At 37.7% G+C, this 19,796-nt stretch overlaps 1 protein-coding gene across 2 annotated transcripts in view; it reads left to right on the forward strand.

Annotated features, from left to right (window-relative positions):
- The window catches only part of CTNNA2 (catenin alpha 2), a 1,170,309-nt gene that overhangs the window by 247,283 nt on the left and 903,230 nt on the right, over positions 1-19,796 (forward strand). For both annotated transcript variants that reach the window (XM_057742313.1, XM_057742314.1), the window contains exon 3: positions 7,060-7,255. In XM_057742313.1, the coding sequence (XP_057598296.1) occupies positions 7,060-7,255 (196 nt within the window). The remainder of the gene's footprint in view (positions 1-7,059; positions 7,256-19,796) is intronic.

The following is a 19,796-nucleotide window of genomic DNA, read 5'->3' on the forward strand; positions in this document are numbered from 1 at the left end:
ATAGCAATCATTAACTAGTAGCAGTTCAGGTCTGTTTTAGATATAATAAAACTATACCTTCAAAGTTTAAGAATGCATACTTCCAGGACTCTGTACCAAAGAATATACAACCTAATCTACACTGTCAATATCAAATAACTGGGAGGGAATTTCAAAACTAAAGAGACAGAATTATTGCTTATTTTATCCCTCTTTAAATTACTAGTGCATCATTAGAAAAGATCATCATTTCTAATTCTGACTTTTGAAGTTGTGGAAGAATCAGTAACTGTGGTTCTTGTAATTTACTTCTTTTTGTCTAAAACAGGATGTGGAGTTGTGTTTGGGCAAAAAGATCAGTTCAATAAGAAATTCTAGTCCAGTAGTTTCTGTGACATGGAAGTCTTACTTTAGATATTTGTGAGACTACTATACATCTGTATTATCACCTCCTTTTGCTCAAGCATTAGTGTCAAGACCATGCTGGTCTCCTTTTCTCTCCAAAATGCACAACATACATACACCTTAAATGTCATGGAGATTTTGTGCTAGGAAATAACTTCTAATGGACTATACCACAAGGTGCGTGTATATCATTTCATGTGTTTTATATGGAAAAGCACAAGCCGTATTTGTGCCTACTGTATAATTGCCAAATGAATAGATTAGGTTATTGAGGAGTAATTCAAGGAAGACCTCATTTTGACTCATTACTTGGCAGTTGTTTTTTAACTTGGCACTTCTTAAAATAGGACTTAAAATTTCTCCTAGAGGCTTTGCGTTATCAAATATATTACCATTTGAGCACTTTAACTCCCCTAAAGACTTTTTCTCTTTAAGAATTTTTTCATTTATCTTCAGTTGCTCCTGGAATAAATAATTTGTTTTTGATAAGTTTGTTTTCAAATATTCACCTCACAGTGCTCTTGCATTTTTTTCAAGCTACAACAGTAATCGAAGCTTTCTGTTATGTTTGCTGAGCAATTATGACAAATGAAATACTTCAGAGCAGTGCAACAGTAGAATTCACAAAGACTTACTACTCACATCTGCAGAGGGCATGAATCTAGCAAAATCGTGCTCAAGTTATCCTTTTTTATTTTCAGCTCTTGGTTCTCTTTTGCTGGTTTTCTGGAGAGCTTAAATAATGGCTTGATTCATCATAGCATTCACCTCTGTATACTCTTACTTCTCCAAGCTCCTTGTGATTGCCTGATAGAGGAAATAGCCTTTCAACCAACTCTATCAATTCATCAGCAAGCTGTTTTGAGGTCTCCTGATATGTCATGGCCCCTAAAACAAGAGGCAGGGTTTACCTCTAGTAGCCATTGCTTTGTCACTCTCACTTTCTTTTGCTTCAGCTAGACTGCTGTTTCTGAAAGATGAGGTCTATAAACCATACATATCCTAATTTCATGTGATGAATGTGAAATATCCTTGCAGAGACCTACATGAGCAGAGCACTATAAGATCTAGGAATCTGCCTTCTAACAAGCATCTAGGTGATTCTAAGGTATGATAAAATCTGAAAATCATTGTCCTAGAATTCAGTGCTTCTCAGATTTTAATGTGCATAAATTACTTAGGGATCTTGTTAAAATACAGATTCTCTTTTAGGAGGCCTGGAGTGGGGCCTGAGGGTCTGTATTTCTAAGAAGCCCCAGGTGACAATGATATCTCCGGAGCTCACTTTTTATTGACTGCCCTATGGGTAAAGCTTAGACAGACTACACTGTTGTTAGTTACAGGCAGATGTGACAGAGTTGCCAAGACAAAGTGCCTTGGTGCCCTCGTTACCGAGTCCAAGTTCTCTCTGCTTGCCACACGACAAGCCAATGAATCAGAGATGAGGTGTTGAGGCAAGGAATACGACTTTATTCGGAAAGCCGGCAAACCAAGAAGATGGCAGACGAGTGCCTCTGAAAAACCATCTTGTTTGAGTTAGAATACAGGCTTTCATACTAAAAAGGGAAGAGGCTTTTGTTGGTTGTTTCAGACTTCTTGGTGCCAGAATCCTGTGTTCTTGCAGCTGTCCACGTAGGTCAGGTCACGATGTTCCTGTAAACCTCCAACACAACAAATGTTACTCTCTCTTCTGCAACTTTATATGAATGGAAAAGCATTATACCCTCAAAGGTCAGGGGCTCGAGAATGGGCTATCCTGTATATTTCAGGCTATCAAGCAACATTCTAAACTTGTAGCAAAACAATAGAATACGAAGGTTAATGTAAAACAAACAGATCTGACATGGAGTCCGATTTATCTCTTCTCTGTTACACCCTCACTATTGCTTATTGTTTTGGAAGAAGTCTTCCACGTTTGTTGAGTTTGTACATCCTGGAAGCAGAGAACTGATCAAGTAAAAGAGACATGGTCAGGTAAGTTGTCTTAAAATAAAACATTGCAAGAAAAAGAGAAGAATGAAATGGTGTTGGCTACTGCATTACTTGCCGTTGTGTAAGAAAGGAGGATCTACTTTTAGGACATTAGGTGATGAGTAGTCTATACCAGCCTGGGCCTCATAATTTTATAATCAAATCACACAGTCAGCATATCTGAAAACAATATTACCCATCCTCTTGTTGCAGAAATCGGTCCGTCAAGAAACCAAAAACCACACTCAGAGGGTTGGAGAACTCAGGTTCATTAAGCCAAGCGGCCCCAGATGAGCTAACGCTCCAAAAGCGGCCCCAGATGAGCTAACGCTGCAAAGTTCTGGGCCTTGAACTCAGAGTGAGCTTTACTTTTACAGTGCACATGTTTACAGAGCATGGAAGTTTCCAAACAGAAACTTACAAGAGCAGGTGCAGGACATTCCATTTTTTAGCAAAACATCTTAAAGTTACATTGAATTGTTAGGTCATCCTGTTTTTCTGTTTTTCTCTGCACAGCAAGCATATTTCACAAAACCAAAACAAGCATGGAGCTGTTTTTAGCTGAGTGTAAGTTTCTAACTTTCCTCTTCACTCTGACTCTTGCTGAGTTTTTTTTTTTTTTTTTTTTTTTAATTGACCAGGGGCCATTGGGGCCATCATTCTGTCAGGGTCCTATAACAATTGATCACTTATACTCTCATAAGGATTTCTTCTCTTCTTTGATGAGAGGAAGAGACATTGAGGAAATATTTAAGATAGGACTAGAGAAAATCATGTATCCTACTAAGCTAAGGTTGAGTTGCCTACAGAGAGGAGCCATGTTGAAGATTTAGAGAGAATTTGGCATAGCCAATGAATCTGAATGGTGTGATCAGAAGATCAATTTAAAAGGATGGTGGTGCAAAACCATAATTAGAAAAGATACATGCACCCCTGTGTTCAAAACAGCAGTATTTACAGTAGCCAAGACATGGAAACAAATATCCATCAACAAATGAATGGATAAAGAAGATGTATACATGATGGAATACTATTCAGCCATGAAAATGAATGAAAGAATGCCATTTGCAGCAACATGGGTGGACCTAAAGATTATCATAAGTGAATTAAGTCAAAAAGAGAAAGACAAATACCAGATGATACTTATATGTGGAATCTAAAATAGGACACAAATGAACTAATCTACAAAACAGAAACAGATTCACAGATATAGAGAATAGGCTTGTGGTTGCCAAGGGAGGGAGGAGGGATGGTTTGGGAGTTTGGGTATAGCAGATGCAAAATAGTGAATATAAAATGGATAAACAAGGTTCTACTGTATAGCACAGGGAACTGTAAGCAATATCCTGTGAAAAAACATAATGGAAAAGAATATGAAAAAGAATGTATACGTATATATAACTGAATCACTTTGCCATATAGCAGAAATTAACATTGTAAATCAACTATACTTCAATAAATAAATTTTAAAAAAAGGATAGTGGTAGCATCAAGTCTTTTCTGGTATAGGGGAGAGGACGATAAAGGTGGGTACAGAGACAAGTAAGCTTGATGGCCTTTCTAAAAGCTACAGGAATTTGGAGAAAGAAAAGATTATTGCTAAAAGAATTAGCCAGGAGATATTTCCAGGAGAAAGAAGAGTGAGCCAGTAGCTCTAAATGTGACAGAGTAGTATGATAAGATAAAAATGATTTGATTTTGGCAACTTGTTAATTACCTTAGTGAGAGATCGGTTTAAGAGGACTCTGCTACAGGAGGTGTGAGGATGAAAGCAAAATTTCAGTGGGCTGAGAAATGAATGGAAGGAGGACACGGACACTTTAACATATCCTTCTCGTTTTAAATGTTGGCAGTGGCTAATAAAAGCTAGACTGCTTAGCTTGGCTTTCAGACCCTTTCAAAATTTTACTTCACTGCATCTGTCTAATCTTGTTTGCTATATCATTCATATACAGCCGCCTTCTCAAGTGGGAATGGTATCCTCGCTGCCTAGAAAGCGTCATGTCCATTTTTACATGTCAGTGTTCATGCTATTACTCCTAGCCTCTGTTGCTGGAACTTTATGTTTCTATTTTTTTTTTCTTCTGCACAAAAGGTGTGCTCACAAATTGTTAGAGAGGTAACGGGATTGGGTGGCTCTTGAATGACTCTTGCTTTGGTTGAAAGTTGGTGTGAGGATTCGTGAGAGGGTCTGGCTGGGGTAAGAGGAGGCGTACCATTCAACCAGGAATTTCTACAGAATAACCATCTTTTAAAAGATGGCCAACAAGCTGCACTAGACATTTAAAAGTCTGTAAACCCCGTCTACCCAAGACCTAGTCCCAGCCTGGATATCAAACTTGGGCACAGAGATCTATAGTCTCCAGAGCTCACTGGTGTATCTCTCTATTATGTAAATCATCTTTTATGTTCTTCATTACAATTATAATTTTCTTCATACAACATTCTGTATTTTGTGTTATGGTTATCTCTGCTAATATCAATTTATGGCTATTGTGAATAGGATATTTTAAATTAGATTTTTCATTGGTAATGCTGTTCTGTTAGATTATTATTGCTTATCTGGTATTTAACCACTAATAGTTCTAATTTTTTGTCTTTTAATTTTTTTGTATTTTCTTGATACAGTCATATTGTCTATAAGTAATGACAATTTCATGTGTCTACATTTCTAATGTTTATATCTCTTTTTTCTTTTTCTTACCTAATTTGTTGACTTTGTCCTTCAACAAAGCACTGACTAGCAATGGGGAGAGTTAACAATTATTTCTTTATTCTAAACTGATTAAGGACTTCCCTGGTGGCGCAGTGGTTTAGAATCCACCTGCCAATGCAGGGGACACGGGTTCAGTCCCTGGGGGGCGAAGATCCCACATGCCCCGGAGCAACTAAGCCCATGTGCCACAGTTACTGAGCCTGCACTCTGGAGCCTGCGAGCCACAATTATTGAGCCTGCACTGCAACTCCTGAAGCCCTCGCACCTAGAACTCTTGCTCCGCAAGAAGACAAGCCACCACAATGAGAAGCCCCCGCTCTCTGCAACTAGAGAAAGCCTGTGCACAGCAACAAAGACCCAATGCAGCCAATGAATAAATAAATGATAAATAAATTTATTTAAAAATAAATAAATACAAATAAAAATAAATACAAGTGAAAGATTTTGGGGACGTTTTCTGTGTTTGCTTAGGGGGCATAAGTACTTGTTTCCAGGTAGTGGCTCCTTGGGGGAGTTGGGGTTCCTGGGAGAGAGCTATGTTAATGTGTTGGAGTAAATCCTCATTAAGGAGAACACTCTTGTACCTCAGAAAAGTAACTTTGGAGACAGGCTGTCTTGGTGGTTGCCTCTGTGGGTGGAACTGAAAAGACGATAAAGTGTTACTGACGGCATACATATTTTACAGCTAACTACTGTTTTCTGACAGTCTTATTCTTAATGATTTTATCTTTCTTTTTTGGTCTAGTGTTTGTACTTAAATGTCCTTACAGAGTCCTTCTTTAATTCACTGTATCTAATTATTTAACAATCAAAAGAGAGCTAAGTATGACAGCTCCCGACGCTGTATTAACCACATCTGAAGTAATGGTTATACTATATCCATCATCTTAGTTCACATTTATTCTGTACTTATTTTTCTTCCACTGTTATCTCTTGCCCTGTAAACTGACTGGACATTAATTGTGACTTTGCCTAATAACTGCTTGCTCTCAGATTTGCAATAAATTGCAGACACTACAGCATTTCGAACTTTTCTGTGGACTAACTTTCTTGATAACCTCCAATAAAAGCTTTAGTTTGCTAACCAGGACACACATCAGTACAAATAAAGCACAGCACCCACATTCTTAGGAGGCTGATAAAAAAAAATGCAGAGGTGTAGATGACTTGCTGAATAGAATGTTGAACAGTTGCATTCATTTCCCTCCCAGACTTCTCGCTGGCAGAAAACAAAGGTTCCGAAGTCTATAGGAGATAAGTTGTTTAAAAGATATTAAAAGCTTTGTTAGCAGATTAAATAGCTCTAAAGAGAGTGCTAAAAGAAGGTTGGCAGTTGAGATATATCTCCGAATTATGATACTTAGAAAAGGAGTGATAATGCAAGTCTAATTTCAATTCTGGAAATTTTAGCAGGTTAACCAAATGTTGAGACTGAATCATTCGGTCTCTTTGGATCACATTTAACATTTTGTTTTTATGAGATGAAATCAGAACTAGCAAGACTTTTCAGATGTCCTTGGTAAGTGACACATACATAAAGCATATTGGTGGCCCACCATGTAGTAACTGCTCATGCACCTCTGCCCTGACTCTTGGGCTCAGGGTTGGGTATTGGTGCTTCTGAGTCAAAGCTCAAAGGCAATTCATGTTTTATTTTATTTTATTTCCTCCCTGAAGCTGGGTATTCCGACTGGCACTAAATTTGTCAGTCTGTGAAAGCACAACCTCCGGTGGATGGGAAACCTTGGGCTACTGGCAAGTCTGCTCTTCCTCCTTATTCACATGCTTTTTTTTTTCCCCTTACAGGAAATAAATAGCTGTTAATTTATATGCTAAATCATAGAATTCCACATTTTCCTTAAGCTGAGGCTATGTGATGTGTATTCATGATTTAATAAGCAAAGGATATTTTAAATTTATGAGATGATAATAGGCTATTTCTAGACAGTTATGCAGAGTAATTTTACAGTTCTCCTTTTGTATTGAAGGTGACGACCCTTGTGAACACAAGCAACAAAGGCCCATCTGGTAAAAAGAAAGGGAGGTCAAAGAAAGCCCACGTACTGGCTGCGTCTGTAGAGCAGGCCACTCAGAACTTTCTGGAAAAGGGTGAACAAATCGCTAAGGAGAGTCAAGATCTCAAAGAAGAATTGGTTGCTGCTGTCGAGGACGTACGCAAACAAGGTAGGCAGAATAATATTATTCTAGAGGGATGTAGATTGGTGTGTAAAAGGTGGATTTTTCTCTAGAAAAATGACTACTCAAAACAGTAGTCTTACTTTTTCCTCTCTATCTACACTTCTCATTTTTGATTTTGCTGGAATTAGGTGCATAGACAGGTAGAGATTTTTTTTGTCCTGGCAGTATAGCAAAGCTACAAACACTCCATGTCTGCTGTTGCTTGAAAATCTTCAACGTGTTTTCTTCTGGAGATGAAACCAGACTCTTATGTCAAACTCAGGCTTTAGGGAGGACAGGATGAGAAGACTGTATGTTTATACAGTCACTGAAAATTCAGGATTTTAAGGATGAAGGGAAGAGAAAGTGTGATTGTTGTTTAGTATGACTCCCAAATTTGTATTTTCTTCAAAAATCTCTATCTTGATTAGCTAGCTACCGATTGATCAATTATATAGCTAACAAGATAGCTATAATACTATCAATATTTACTCAGCACATTTAAAAAACTTTTAATTGTGGTGAAAGACACATAACATAAAATATATCATCTTAACCATTTTGCGTGTATAGTTCAGTCATGTAAAGTATATTCACACGGTTGAGTAGCCAAGCTCCAGAACTCTTGCAAAACTGGAACTCTGTACCTATTAAACAATCCCCACTTTTGTCTTCCACCTAGCCCCTGGCAACCACTATTTAACTTTCTTTTTCCATGAGTTTTACTCCTCTAGATGCCTCATGTAAGTGGAATCATATAGGGTTTGTCTTTTTGTGCCTGGCTTATTTCACTTCAGGTTTATCCATGTTGTAGCGTGTGTCAAAATGCCTTCCTGTTTAGGGCTGGATAATACCTACTGCATATTTATACGGTATTTTCTTTATCCAGTTATGCATTGATGGGCCTTTATGTCCCTTTCCCCTTTCGACTATCGTGAACAATCCCGCTATGAGCGTGGGTATGCAGATATCTCTTTATCACCCTGCTTTCAGTTGTTTTGAATTCACACCCAGAGGTGATATTGCTGGACCATGTGGTAGTTCTATTTTTAATTCTTTGAGGAACTTCCATACTGTTTTCCATAGCAGCTGTACCATTTTCCACTTCCACTAACAGTGCCCAAGGTTTCCAGTTTCTCCACATCCTTAGCAGTGCTTGTTATTTTCTATTTTAATAATAGTCATTGTAATGAATGTGAGGTGATGTCTCACTGTGGTTTTGATGTGCATTTCTCTAGTGATTAGTTATATTGAGCATCATTTCATATGCTTGTTGGCCATATTTCTATCTTCCTTGAAGAAATGATTATTTAAGCCCTTTGCCCATTCTTTAATCAGGTTATTTACTTTATTGTTATGGCTGTTGTAGAGTTGTAAGAGTTCTGGTATTGACTCCTTATCAGATATTGTTTTGCGAAAAGTTTCTCCCATTCTGTCGGCTACCTTTTCACTCCGTTGATTGCTGCCTTTTGATACACAGAAGTTTTTTTTTTAATTTTGACATAGTCTTGTTCATCAGCTTTAGTTGAAAATTTTAAGACACCATGAAGTTAGAACAGACGCCTACCCCCAGCCTGGCCTCTGTCCTCCATTTTCTATCTAAGTGAACACCGCACACAGGTATCCAATTGCAGAAATCTTGGTATCGTTCTTGCTACTTCCATCTCCTTCCAAATACAGTCTATTACAAAGACCCATAGATTTTTAACTGCTAAATATCTCTAAAATTGACCAATTTCTGTTTTAGTTATTCAGAAGAACCATATTTTACCTACCCCAGGGCCTTTATACATGCTGTCTCCTCTCTCTTAGTAAGGATGACTCCTTCTGCACACCCCAGCTCAAAGAACGCCTTCCCAGGGAGACCTTCTGTGATGCTGCTGTCATGCTTTTTCATGGATTTTTTTCCTTGTCACTTTCCAAAGGATAATTTAATTTTTGTGAGGGGACTTAATTGATAACTTTCTTCTCTGCTACACTAGAAATTAATGAAGGTAGACAACACACTCTGTCTCTTTTGTGATCATTGATTTGCAATGCTTAGCACTCATAAGACTTCAATAAATATTTGTTGAATGAAGGAAGGAATAGATGAATGAGTATTCTATCCCCTTTCCTCTTGCAAACCAACTGCTTTTTAAATTCACAGATGAATATTTGGTCCCTGGAAATAACAACCATCCTTCCACACCAAAAACCACCCTTCTTCATACTGCCATCTTCTTCCCATCCTCTTCTTCCCCCTAAAAGTTAATTTTATTTATATTACACTCATGTAAATTGTTACTTTAATTTGAAGTGTTAAATTTTACATATTTCATCTAATGTGGATGGAGTATATTTTTGTGTATGTTAGCAACGTGATAGCTTCCAAGTTTCCAGGTGCTATTGAAAACTGGTATTCCTTATGAGTTGCAGACAGATCCCTGTGTTCACGCATCTGTAGCATGGATGGTTTTTTTCCCCCTTTTTTTAGGTTGACTGATAAATTTCACACATTTAAAGTATACCATGTGATAAGTTTCGACAGGCGTGTGCACCATGAAACCATCACCACCATCACTACTCAAAGATTTATCCGTTATCAGACAAGTCAAATTTTCCCATTTAGTTTCCTCAGCAACCTCTTAGCTCTCCCTTATTTTTTCCTTAGAAGTTAGTTTTCACACCTTCTGTGGAAATTATATTTTAGATTTCTCAAAGATTGTATGAAATGGTGTTTTGTGGACATAATATAATAACCAACATAGTTCTTGGCCAGACTGTCCTAGGAATATTAGAGTGAGAAAGTATAAAGATGTTAATTTAGGACAGCTTATCATGGTTGTTCTTCTAGAGGATATTTTAAATTTCCATTGTATTACCCATTTCTTGTTACAGAAAAATTAAGCATGAGAAACGATGCTTATGTGTTTCCTGTTTAAAGACCAGCTGCCACATGGCCTTTTCTGAACAGGGTCAAATGAAGGAAACATGGTTATATTTGCAAAATAACAAATTTTATTGGTAAAAGCCTTTGAAATTCTCTTTTCTGTTGCTCTCATCTTCAAATACCTCTTGCTCTCAAATGCACTTCAGATGTCTGTCATGTGTGTGCTTCTCTTCCCTGACAGCAAAGTCCTCAGGGCCTCCTTCCAGTTCTGTGCCCACAGGCTCTCTTTTCTGCTTTCTGCCTCAGCTTGGTTCTTTATTGTGTAATCTCCTTAGCCTCTTAGCATGTCTGGCTTTGCCCAAATTTTCTGTTTGCCCATTACCCAGATTTTATTTGTAAGTGAGAGGCTGATTTGAGTTTCAGAGAGAGATGAGGAAGAAGGAACATAGAGGAGCAAGTGAGGACTAGGGCAGGAGTATTTAGTCATTTACTCAGAGTATCTTTCCTTCCATCATAGAAATTTACTTTCTAATACATAAGATGATATTCAGAAATTATGAAAACACTGACATTTAGAAACAATTTCCTCCTTTAAAGTGGCTCTAGCATCCATACAGGCTTACTTATCAAATGATATATACTTTATGAATTAAATCTATTAGACATAATCTTTTACTATTGAGTTGTTTTTGCTTTTTTAAATCAAATGGTCAAAAGGATTGCCACTTTTAAAAGGCATTTTCAGCCTGAGTAAATACCTGAAGTTTTAGTACTGTACATCTCCATAAAAATCTATATTAGATTTTTAATATAGAAACATTTATTGTTGTTCTTTTGAAGTTTCACAACATTCATGATTATACTTACTATAATCTGGCAAGATTATATATGAAATTATCTATTTAACTATGTCATTGTATCTCATATGGTTAAACCTAGTGTTATTTCAATTTCTTTATCATTTAAAAAATATATCTCTTAATCCTAGGCTGCAGATCATGTTTTTTAAAGTGCTCAGTGGTGACTATCTTTACCCTAGAATATTTCACTAGAAGACTTTCCTGTGCTTTAAGTTATAAACTGCAAAAAAGTATTTGAGCAGGCTTATGACAACATTTCTATTAAAAACAAGTAACAAAAATAAATTACCTAAATATATATAAAGAAGAGAAATCCTACTCAAAGCTTAGGATGCAAATATTTTAGATTTCGATAAAGATGGGATATTTTAGACTTGGGTAAAGACGGTTGGCCAAGGGTGTGTCTGTCTGTCTGTTTTATCATAGGTAAAGTATTACATATATGTATATTGTCTTACTAATTTAAGTTTAAATGTCATCAGTATAGGACCAATGATGTGTGTGTATTTCTTTCTGCTCTTAAAGAATCTGGCATGATGCTCTGGTACATGGCAGGTGATACTGAAAGAGGTTTGCATGTCAAGTTACCAGAGCACTGGATGTTTGATTAATATATCTGACTTTCCATGTTACGTCGGTCATTGACTGTATGATTTAAGCTAAATGACTTAACCTCTTTCAGCCTCAGTGTCTCCATTTTTCAAAAACAGACAATAATTGTTGTGTTTGCCTTATTGGGTTGTTTTACATAATGAAGTCACAAAGGATTTTTGAAAAATTAAATGATATATAAATGTCAGAGTAAATGTATTCATTATAATTTGTGAAATCAATCTGTACTCCTTAAGACAATAGCTTTCCTTCCTATTAATGAACAATCTGAGACCCAGGATCCTGGAAAGCTGAATCAGTGTCTGTCAGTCTCCCCGAAGAGGACTGAATAGCTGCGTGTGGCTCAGGATTGGTGGCCGTTGTGAGTGGTCTGAGCAAACTATGATTGGATAGCTGTGCAGCCTGTGAACTATACACTGAACAGCTCCTCCAAGGATTGCAGAGGGGGTTCTTTCAATCAGATCTACACATTGACGCTCTGGCCAGCTTTTGGACAGAGAACGCTGAAACATTTTGTTGTTGTTGTTGTTTCTGAAAAGCTCATTTATTGGGTGAAAGGCACTGTGAACATTTTATTCTATGCACTCCTGATGTCAAATTCCAAGCAATTGATGAGAGAGTGAGGATTGGAGGTATCTATTAAAAAACTGAAACACAGCCTGTGGAGGAGACAGCAGAAAAGTACAACTTTGTTATTATTTCCATGTGTACTAGATTTTGGTTATGTATCTTTTATTCTACGTCTGTTAAGCTGTATCTATGGTGATAAGGCACCATATCACATTTTTAATTATTGTAATTTTAAAATTTGCTTTAATGTTTAGTAGGTGCATTATGTATACCTTGTCCTTCTCTCATAAATAATTTTTTTTCAGGCAAGGCTTTATTAGGGCTCCTGCTGCAGCGGGGAGAGGGAGACAAACCACAGGTTCCCTTGCTTGCTGGCTCCCGGAGGTGGGGTGAGCTTGTGCCTTACATGGGGTGAGGGTAGGGGTGTGTCCAGGGGTCCAGCTGCAGAGGTCACTTAGGTGGTTTGCCCACCCCTTAGGTGGTAGTGCGTGTAGAGGGCATGCGCAGGACCCTGCTTTTGCTCCAAGCTCTTCAAAAGTAATGCCAGAACATTTCTATTGTTTACCTCCAAGCTCTCCCTGTATTGAAAACACTAGTTTCTAAACTGTGGGCTAATCTAGGGGTTCTCAAATTTTAGTGAATGCCAGAATCACCTGCAAAGCTTTTGAAATTCTTGATGCCCAGGCCTCAAGCCTTATCATTTAAGTCAGGAACTCTAGGGTGGGACCCAGGCATTGAGGTTTTTAAAGCTCCCCATGTAATTCCATTGTGCAGCCAGTTTGAAAAGAAATGGACTAATCTGCTTCTTGCTTATCAGCCCCACTTGATTGATATTAATCTATTTTAGCTACTGTTTCACTTTGGAAGCTGATGGCAATCAGTCATCTTATAAGATTTATGAGCTTGTAGCTTCCATAGAGTTAGGGGAGACATATAGCAGAAACAGCCTGATATTTCTATATTAAGATGTAACGGATAGATAGAATTCTATGCCAGATGATGTTTTACCCGGCCTGACCTTCTGTTGGCACTCAGAATATGTGTTGAGTATATACTAGGGGGCTAAATCTATAGGACAGTGAAATATTTAAGTTGTTGTCGTAAAAGAAAAATCCATGTAGTTGGAATTAGCAAGAAGGAAGTGATATTTAAGCTGAGCATCGATTAAAAATTTGTGAGGGCTAGGGGGTAAACATTTCAGATTTAAGAAATCTGATTTTAAAAGGCAAAGAGATAAGAATGGCATTGATAATTGGGGGATGGATACAGGAGCCCTGATTTGATGAGAATTTTCATATTCAGGCATAGTTAGAAATATGGTAAAATGATGGAAAAGAAGTTCAGGAACTAGGTGACATGTAGATAACATGATGAAAGAGGAACAGGAAGGAAATTAGAAGGTTGGTTTCTACACATTTAAGTGATGTTTTAGAAAGCTTCATTTGGCAACTTCGTGAAAAGTTGACTAAATCAGAGGAAGACTGGACTCAGATTGCTTAGGTCTTATTATAATATTGTAAAGAAAGCAAAACAATGAAAAATACTTTGAGGGTCTGAGATTGGAGTGATGGCCATGGGAATAGAAATAAGAAGTAAATGTTATAGACATTGCAAAAAGGAATAAAAGATTTGCCGCTTGTCAAAGGGAAGAGACAAAAGTTGACATTTATTCTAAGTTTTTGGCCTTAGACAACTTAATCTGGACATTTTAAGGAGTGACAGGGTTGGGGGAAAGAGGACCAATTTGATTTTAAACATTGATGGATGAGGGGAACTACTTAGCAGATGGTTAATGCTATGGAAATGGAACTTTGGGGAAACAGAAATTTGAAACTTTTTGGAGTTGATAAATGAAACTTTCAGAATCAGACCTTTCTTTGAGTACTTGCCAATAGATAGAGAAGAGGTTTAGTTTCAGAAGAAAAGCTGAATTAAGTTTGAAAATGGGATAAAAATGAATCAGAGAGGGAAAGCATGCTTTGAAATATGACCAGAGAACAAAGATAGTACAGAATCCTGAAATCCAAGAGAATAAAATATTTTGCAAAAGAGACAGTGATAAATCCAGACTCCAAATGTTGTTGCAGTCATGTCAACTCTTCTGAGATCATGGAAGATGATTAATGAGAAAACACCTTGGATTTTGCTAGAAAGATGTCATTAATTATGTTTAAAGTATACTTTCAGGAAGCTGCAAGGACAATAGCTAAATAAAAAGATGCTGAAAGAACAGAGTAGATGGGGGACTTCCTTGGTGGTGCAGTGGTTAAGAATCCACCTGCCAATGAAGGGGACATGAGTTCGAGCCCTGGTCCAGGAACATCTCCCATGCCGCGGACTAACTAAGCCCCTGAGCCACAACTACTGAGCCTGTGCTCTAGAGCACGTGAGCCACAACTACTGAGCCCATGCATGCAACTACGCTTCTAGAGACGATACTCTGCAACAAGAGAAGCCACCACACTGAGAAGCACTGCAACGAAGAGTAGCCTCTGCTCACCACAACTAGAGAAAGCCCGTGTGCAGCAACAAAGACTCAACGCAGCCAAAAAATGAAAAAAGAAAAAGAAATAGAGACACAGCTGTAGAGAACAAACATATAGACACCAAGTGGGGAAAGGGGGTAGGGGATTGGAGTAGGATGAATTGGGAGATTGGGATTGTCATATATACATTACTAATAAGGAAAAATATCAAATTGTACACTTTAAATATGTGAAGTTTACTGTATGTCAGTTATATCTCAATAAAAGTTCTTAAAATATAAATAAATTAATTAAACAAAATAAAAGAACAGAGTAGATGGTGAAGTAAAGGATGTAGGCAGGAAAGCTACCCATCCCCTTCTTTGTTCATCACTGCACTCTATACTGCGCTTATTTCTTTTTGCTCCTGAGGATGGTCTGAAACTCAGGTGAAGGCCATGTGTTATTATTTTCTGCGCCTCTGGAGACCGGCAGAGTGCCTGCCACACATGAGCACAGTGATCCTGAGGATTTTCACAGACAAGCAAAGAATATGATTGATGCTTGCTTTTTGCTTATTTTGTTCAGCCCAAGTCAGAGGTATCAGAGCCTCTATCAAGAGAGGGAGCCACTGGTGAGATGTATTGTGGGTACAGAGGGACAAATTGCAGGTTGCTTGCATGAGGTGATGAGATTTGTTTATCTAAGAAGCTAGTAGGGAAGAGAGATATACCCTGCCATGGGTTTTATAGAAAACATCGGAAAAAAAGCACATTGGATGAAATGATCTCAATTATTTTGAGTAAAAAAGGAGGTGGTTTTAATGGACCATGGATATCTGATATTTGAACACTGTTGTAAATGCTTTTATATTTTTTGTCTGTTACTGGCATCTATGTGATTCTCTCACGTTTCAAGGGATTTTGTTTATGGAATACAACTGACTGTTACTCCTTCCTTAGATGCAGTTAAAACGGCCAATTTATAATAGGCCAATTTATAATTTGTTTATGTGGTTTGTAATAACATCTGCTAGCAATGGAATGCGCACATATTATCTTTGTGAATCTTCTTAGATTTGAAGTAGATCCAAAAGCTGTCCTTTGAAAGATAGGCACTGTCCTTCGTGTCTGCCCAATCAGCAGATTCATTTAATGGTGTAACACAGCAGTTGGTTCTATGCTATTCCATTATCATACTTCACACCCTCTTAAGCCTTGGAGCAGTTTCTTGGGTTTCCTGCCTTCAGTCAACAGTCCACTCTCCATGTGGACAATGACAAAGCAAAACAATTAAGACATGGCCCAGACAGTGAGATGTGCCAGGCCAGGGTATAGACAGAAATGTACGTGACCTTAACCCAACATTAAGAGGGCTGTCATGGAGCAAAGCAATAAGAGGTACAGATAAAAGAGGGAATTTCTTCATGCAACCATTTCATAAATCAAAAAGATTGTCAAACCTTTCACTGCTCATTCAAGCTTTTCTTTGTTTTGATACAACGTCAAATGTGGAGTGATATGGTTATATCAACTAGTTGCAATATTATTATTATTATTATTTTATGCAGTGAATATTTATTGAGTAAGCAGAGACAGACAAAACAAGACTGAGAAAAAGTAGTAGAGGGAGAGAGAAAGGTGTCTTCACATCTCTGAAGAGAGAGAAACCTTTGCCTCTTGATGACCTGGTAGATATCTCCTTCCCCATCCTCTTTGGTATGGGACGTCATATTGGTGGTATGAACCGTCCAACAGAAACTCCTGGTTATATGGACTGTGTGAATTCCCCAACTGAGATATGGTCAGAGGCCATTTCCCTGGACAAGCAGCTCCTAATGTCACATAGTCCTGCCTCTCTTCCTCCAGCCACCCTATTAGTATGTAAAGCCACACGGGTTGCAGAAGAAGGAAGGGAGTGTTCTCTTCCCTGCCCCACTTTCCACAGAGGTCAGCCTAAGGAGGAGGAGCACTAGGCATATTGCAAGGATTCTGATGTTCCCCTGCTTTTTCTCAGGTATCCCTTGCTTTATGTCCCCACTCTTTGCATCCTCAGTGCTTGAGTCTCCTAGAGATATTGAACTTCCATTTTCTGTGCTGTGTTGCTGCCTGGCTACCCTTGTGTGAATGGAACTTTCCTGTGTTGTGATGTAGGGTCCTCTTATCATGGGGTGAAATTTCACTCCTGTTTGCTTGGAGAGCTAGGGGAGCAGGTCTCCAATGAAAGGGAGCACCTCAGGGAGGAAGAGAATTCTAGGACAGAAGATGGGGATCTGAGAGGCAAATACTAGGAGAGAGAGAAGGAGAACTCATTTCTCATTACATGTCTCACTTCTTGGAACCTGGACTTTTTCTGAGTATAGAGCTATTACTTTAAAAATTAATATTATTCAAGTAGTATGACAGAATGCATGCTTATTAGATCAAGTAAGGGCAGACCTTGAAGTTGGTATGGTGAGTGTCTTCAGCCTCAGAGTGCAGCTGAGTCAGGGATCTGGTGGTGCTCTGTATGTCCTCACACTGCTGTTCACCGTCCCTCCCATGGCACCTTCTTCCCTCCGTTATAGAGGTTTCTCTCACAAGTGTTTCTCAGAGTGAAGTTCACAGACCACCTGGTTCAGAATTACCTGGGTGAGGATGGGCAATATCCATAAAAATGGCTTCTCCTGGGCATAGCCACAAACCTAGATTCAGTAATGGCTGGGGTAACACTGGGAATCTTTATTTTCAGATTGTCCCCCAAATGAATCTTATGCTTCCAAAGTTTGAGAATTACTAATAGCCTAAGGTTTATGTACATCTTTAATTAAAGCATTGACTTCCATTGACAAGGATGCTATCCAGGAATAAGATAAATTTACAGAAGCTTTAATATCAGAAGTTAAAAAATACAAAAAAACTAGAGATGAGAATACAATGACAAAAATGATAAAAAAAAAAAAAAAGAGGTTTGATGTGGAAATATCATGAAGAAAAAAAATGCTTAAATGTGAAAATACCATACACCTTAAGGTTCATTTTAATGCACGTTTTAACATTTGCAGTAATTTTACCTATTGCATATTTTGTTAAATAAAATAGACCAGTGTGCCAGAGTTTGCACTGCTTGAGGGCCCAGGGATATGCCACATCCACCTGGGGCCCTGGTTATGGCTCTTGTTGCAACATACTGGGAGACAATTCTTTCATCTCACCCCTCTTTCCGGAGACCTTGGCTTTATAAAATGCTATCATCTTTGAGCAAGAATAATAAACATAATAGCTTCCATTTACTGGTTTTTACTCCATTTGCAATACACTTTGTGTATATTCTCTTAACGTTATCAACTGAAAACATGCACAATGTGGGGCTTGTAAGTTAAGTTTTATTTGGAGCAAAATGAGGATTATAGCCCAGGAGACAGACTCTCAGATAGCTCGGAGGAACTGCTCCAAAGAGGTGGGGGCAGAGCTGGTCAGTACATATGTGATTTTGGTGAAGGGGGTTACGTGCATTCAAGCACACATTTTGGCAGACGGCTGCTGCTAGTCCCAAGAAGGTTGCCACTTGTCCATTAATAATGTTAGTGCTTTTCTAGATATGAGAGGATGCGAGAAATTGGGCTCATAAAATCTTTGCCTAAAAATATCTAACTATCTGAAGCGTGTTCTGCTAGTTTTTCCCAGAGCACAGAGTGCCTCATTCCTGATCTCTGCCCTGAACTCCTTTCAGGGTGTGTTGAAGGTCAGTGTCTGCAGTGGCCAGCGACCTGATCCTTGTAGAGGCAGATGGCAAGTGCCAGTTTTTAGTTGGCAACATCATTCTGTTAGTCATTTCAAGTCTTAGTATCCATACTGATGCTGCAAGAGCTCTATGTCCGTTAACTGATTAATTCAACAAATATTTATTAAGTATCTAATAAGCACATGTACTATGTGGGGAGCTGGGAGTATAAAATAATTAATATCCAATAAAGAGCTTAAAAAATAAAGTACTTAAGAAAACAGATATTTTCTGCCTATAGGAATATTACATTCTGATAAGCGATAGACAATTAATATGAAAAAAATAAAGCAGGGTGATGATTTCAGGATATAGAAGTGCAATTTAAAAATGGAACCACCAAAAGCATGATAAATGAAAGATAAATTGGTAAGTTGAATTTAAAATGGAAACCTTTTTCTCTGTGAAAGACAATGAAGAAAAATCATAAACTGGGAGAAGATATTTCTAAGTCACATATCTGAGAAAGTACCTGTATCTAAAACTATTTAAAGAACTCCAAAAATTCAACAATAATAAAAGGAACTACCAGATTCAAAAATGGGCAAATGACCTGAACAGACAGGTTAGCAATGAAGATATACAGATGGCAAATAAGCATATGAAAAAAATATTCAACATCATTTTTCATTAGGGAAATGCAAATTAAAACAAGAAAGAGATTTCACTATATGCCTACTAGAATCAATAAAATCCCCCAAATTAACAATAACAAATGCTGGTGGGGATGTGAAACAATAGGAACTTTTGTTCATTCACATGCGAAATGATACAGCCACTTTGGAAGACAGCTTGGCATTTTTTTCTATAAAACTAAACATAGAATTACCATACAGCCCATCAGTCTCAATCCTAGAGATTTACCTTACTGATTTGAAAACTCTTGTCTCTACAAAATTACCTACCCTTGTTTCATTAAAAAAAAAATACACTGTATTTTAGAATAATTTTGGATTTACAGAAAATTTGCAAAGGTAGTATAGGAAATTGCCATAACCTTACATCAAGTTTTCCCTGTTATTAACACCTAATATTATGGTACCTTTGTAGCAATTGATACATTATTAATTAATTATTAATTGTTAGTTGATACATTATTAATTGAGCTGAGCACTATAGTAAAAAACCATAATAACAAGTCCATTTGCATATGTGCTTACTAGCAAAATGGCAAGAATAAATGCAGTGTGGATACTAAAATATTCTTATTCTTAAAGCAATTTGCAAAGAATGAAGAATTATACATCTACATGAATAGAATGGGAAATCTAGTTTAAAAGATTGCCAGCTGAGGACTATTCTGTTTAATACCCTTTTTTGAGGCCTAAACTTGTCAAACTGTTCTTGCCTTTCACAGAAAAGATTTAAAGAGGCTTACAGGGGTATACAAAACACAGTGAGAAAGA

The sequence above is a fragment of the Hippopotamus amphibius genome, chromosome 7 (assembly GCF_030028045.1).
Source record: "Hippopotamus amphibius kiboko isolate mHipAmp2 chromosome 7, mHipAmp2.hap2, whole genome shotgun sequence".
NCBI classification, from domain to species: domain Eukaryota; kingdom Metazoa; phylum Chordata; class Mammalia; order Artiodactyla; family Hippopotamidae; genus Hippopotamus; species Hippopotamus amphibius.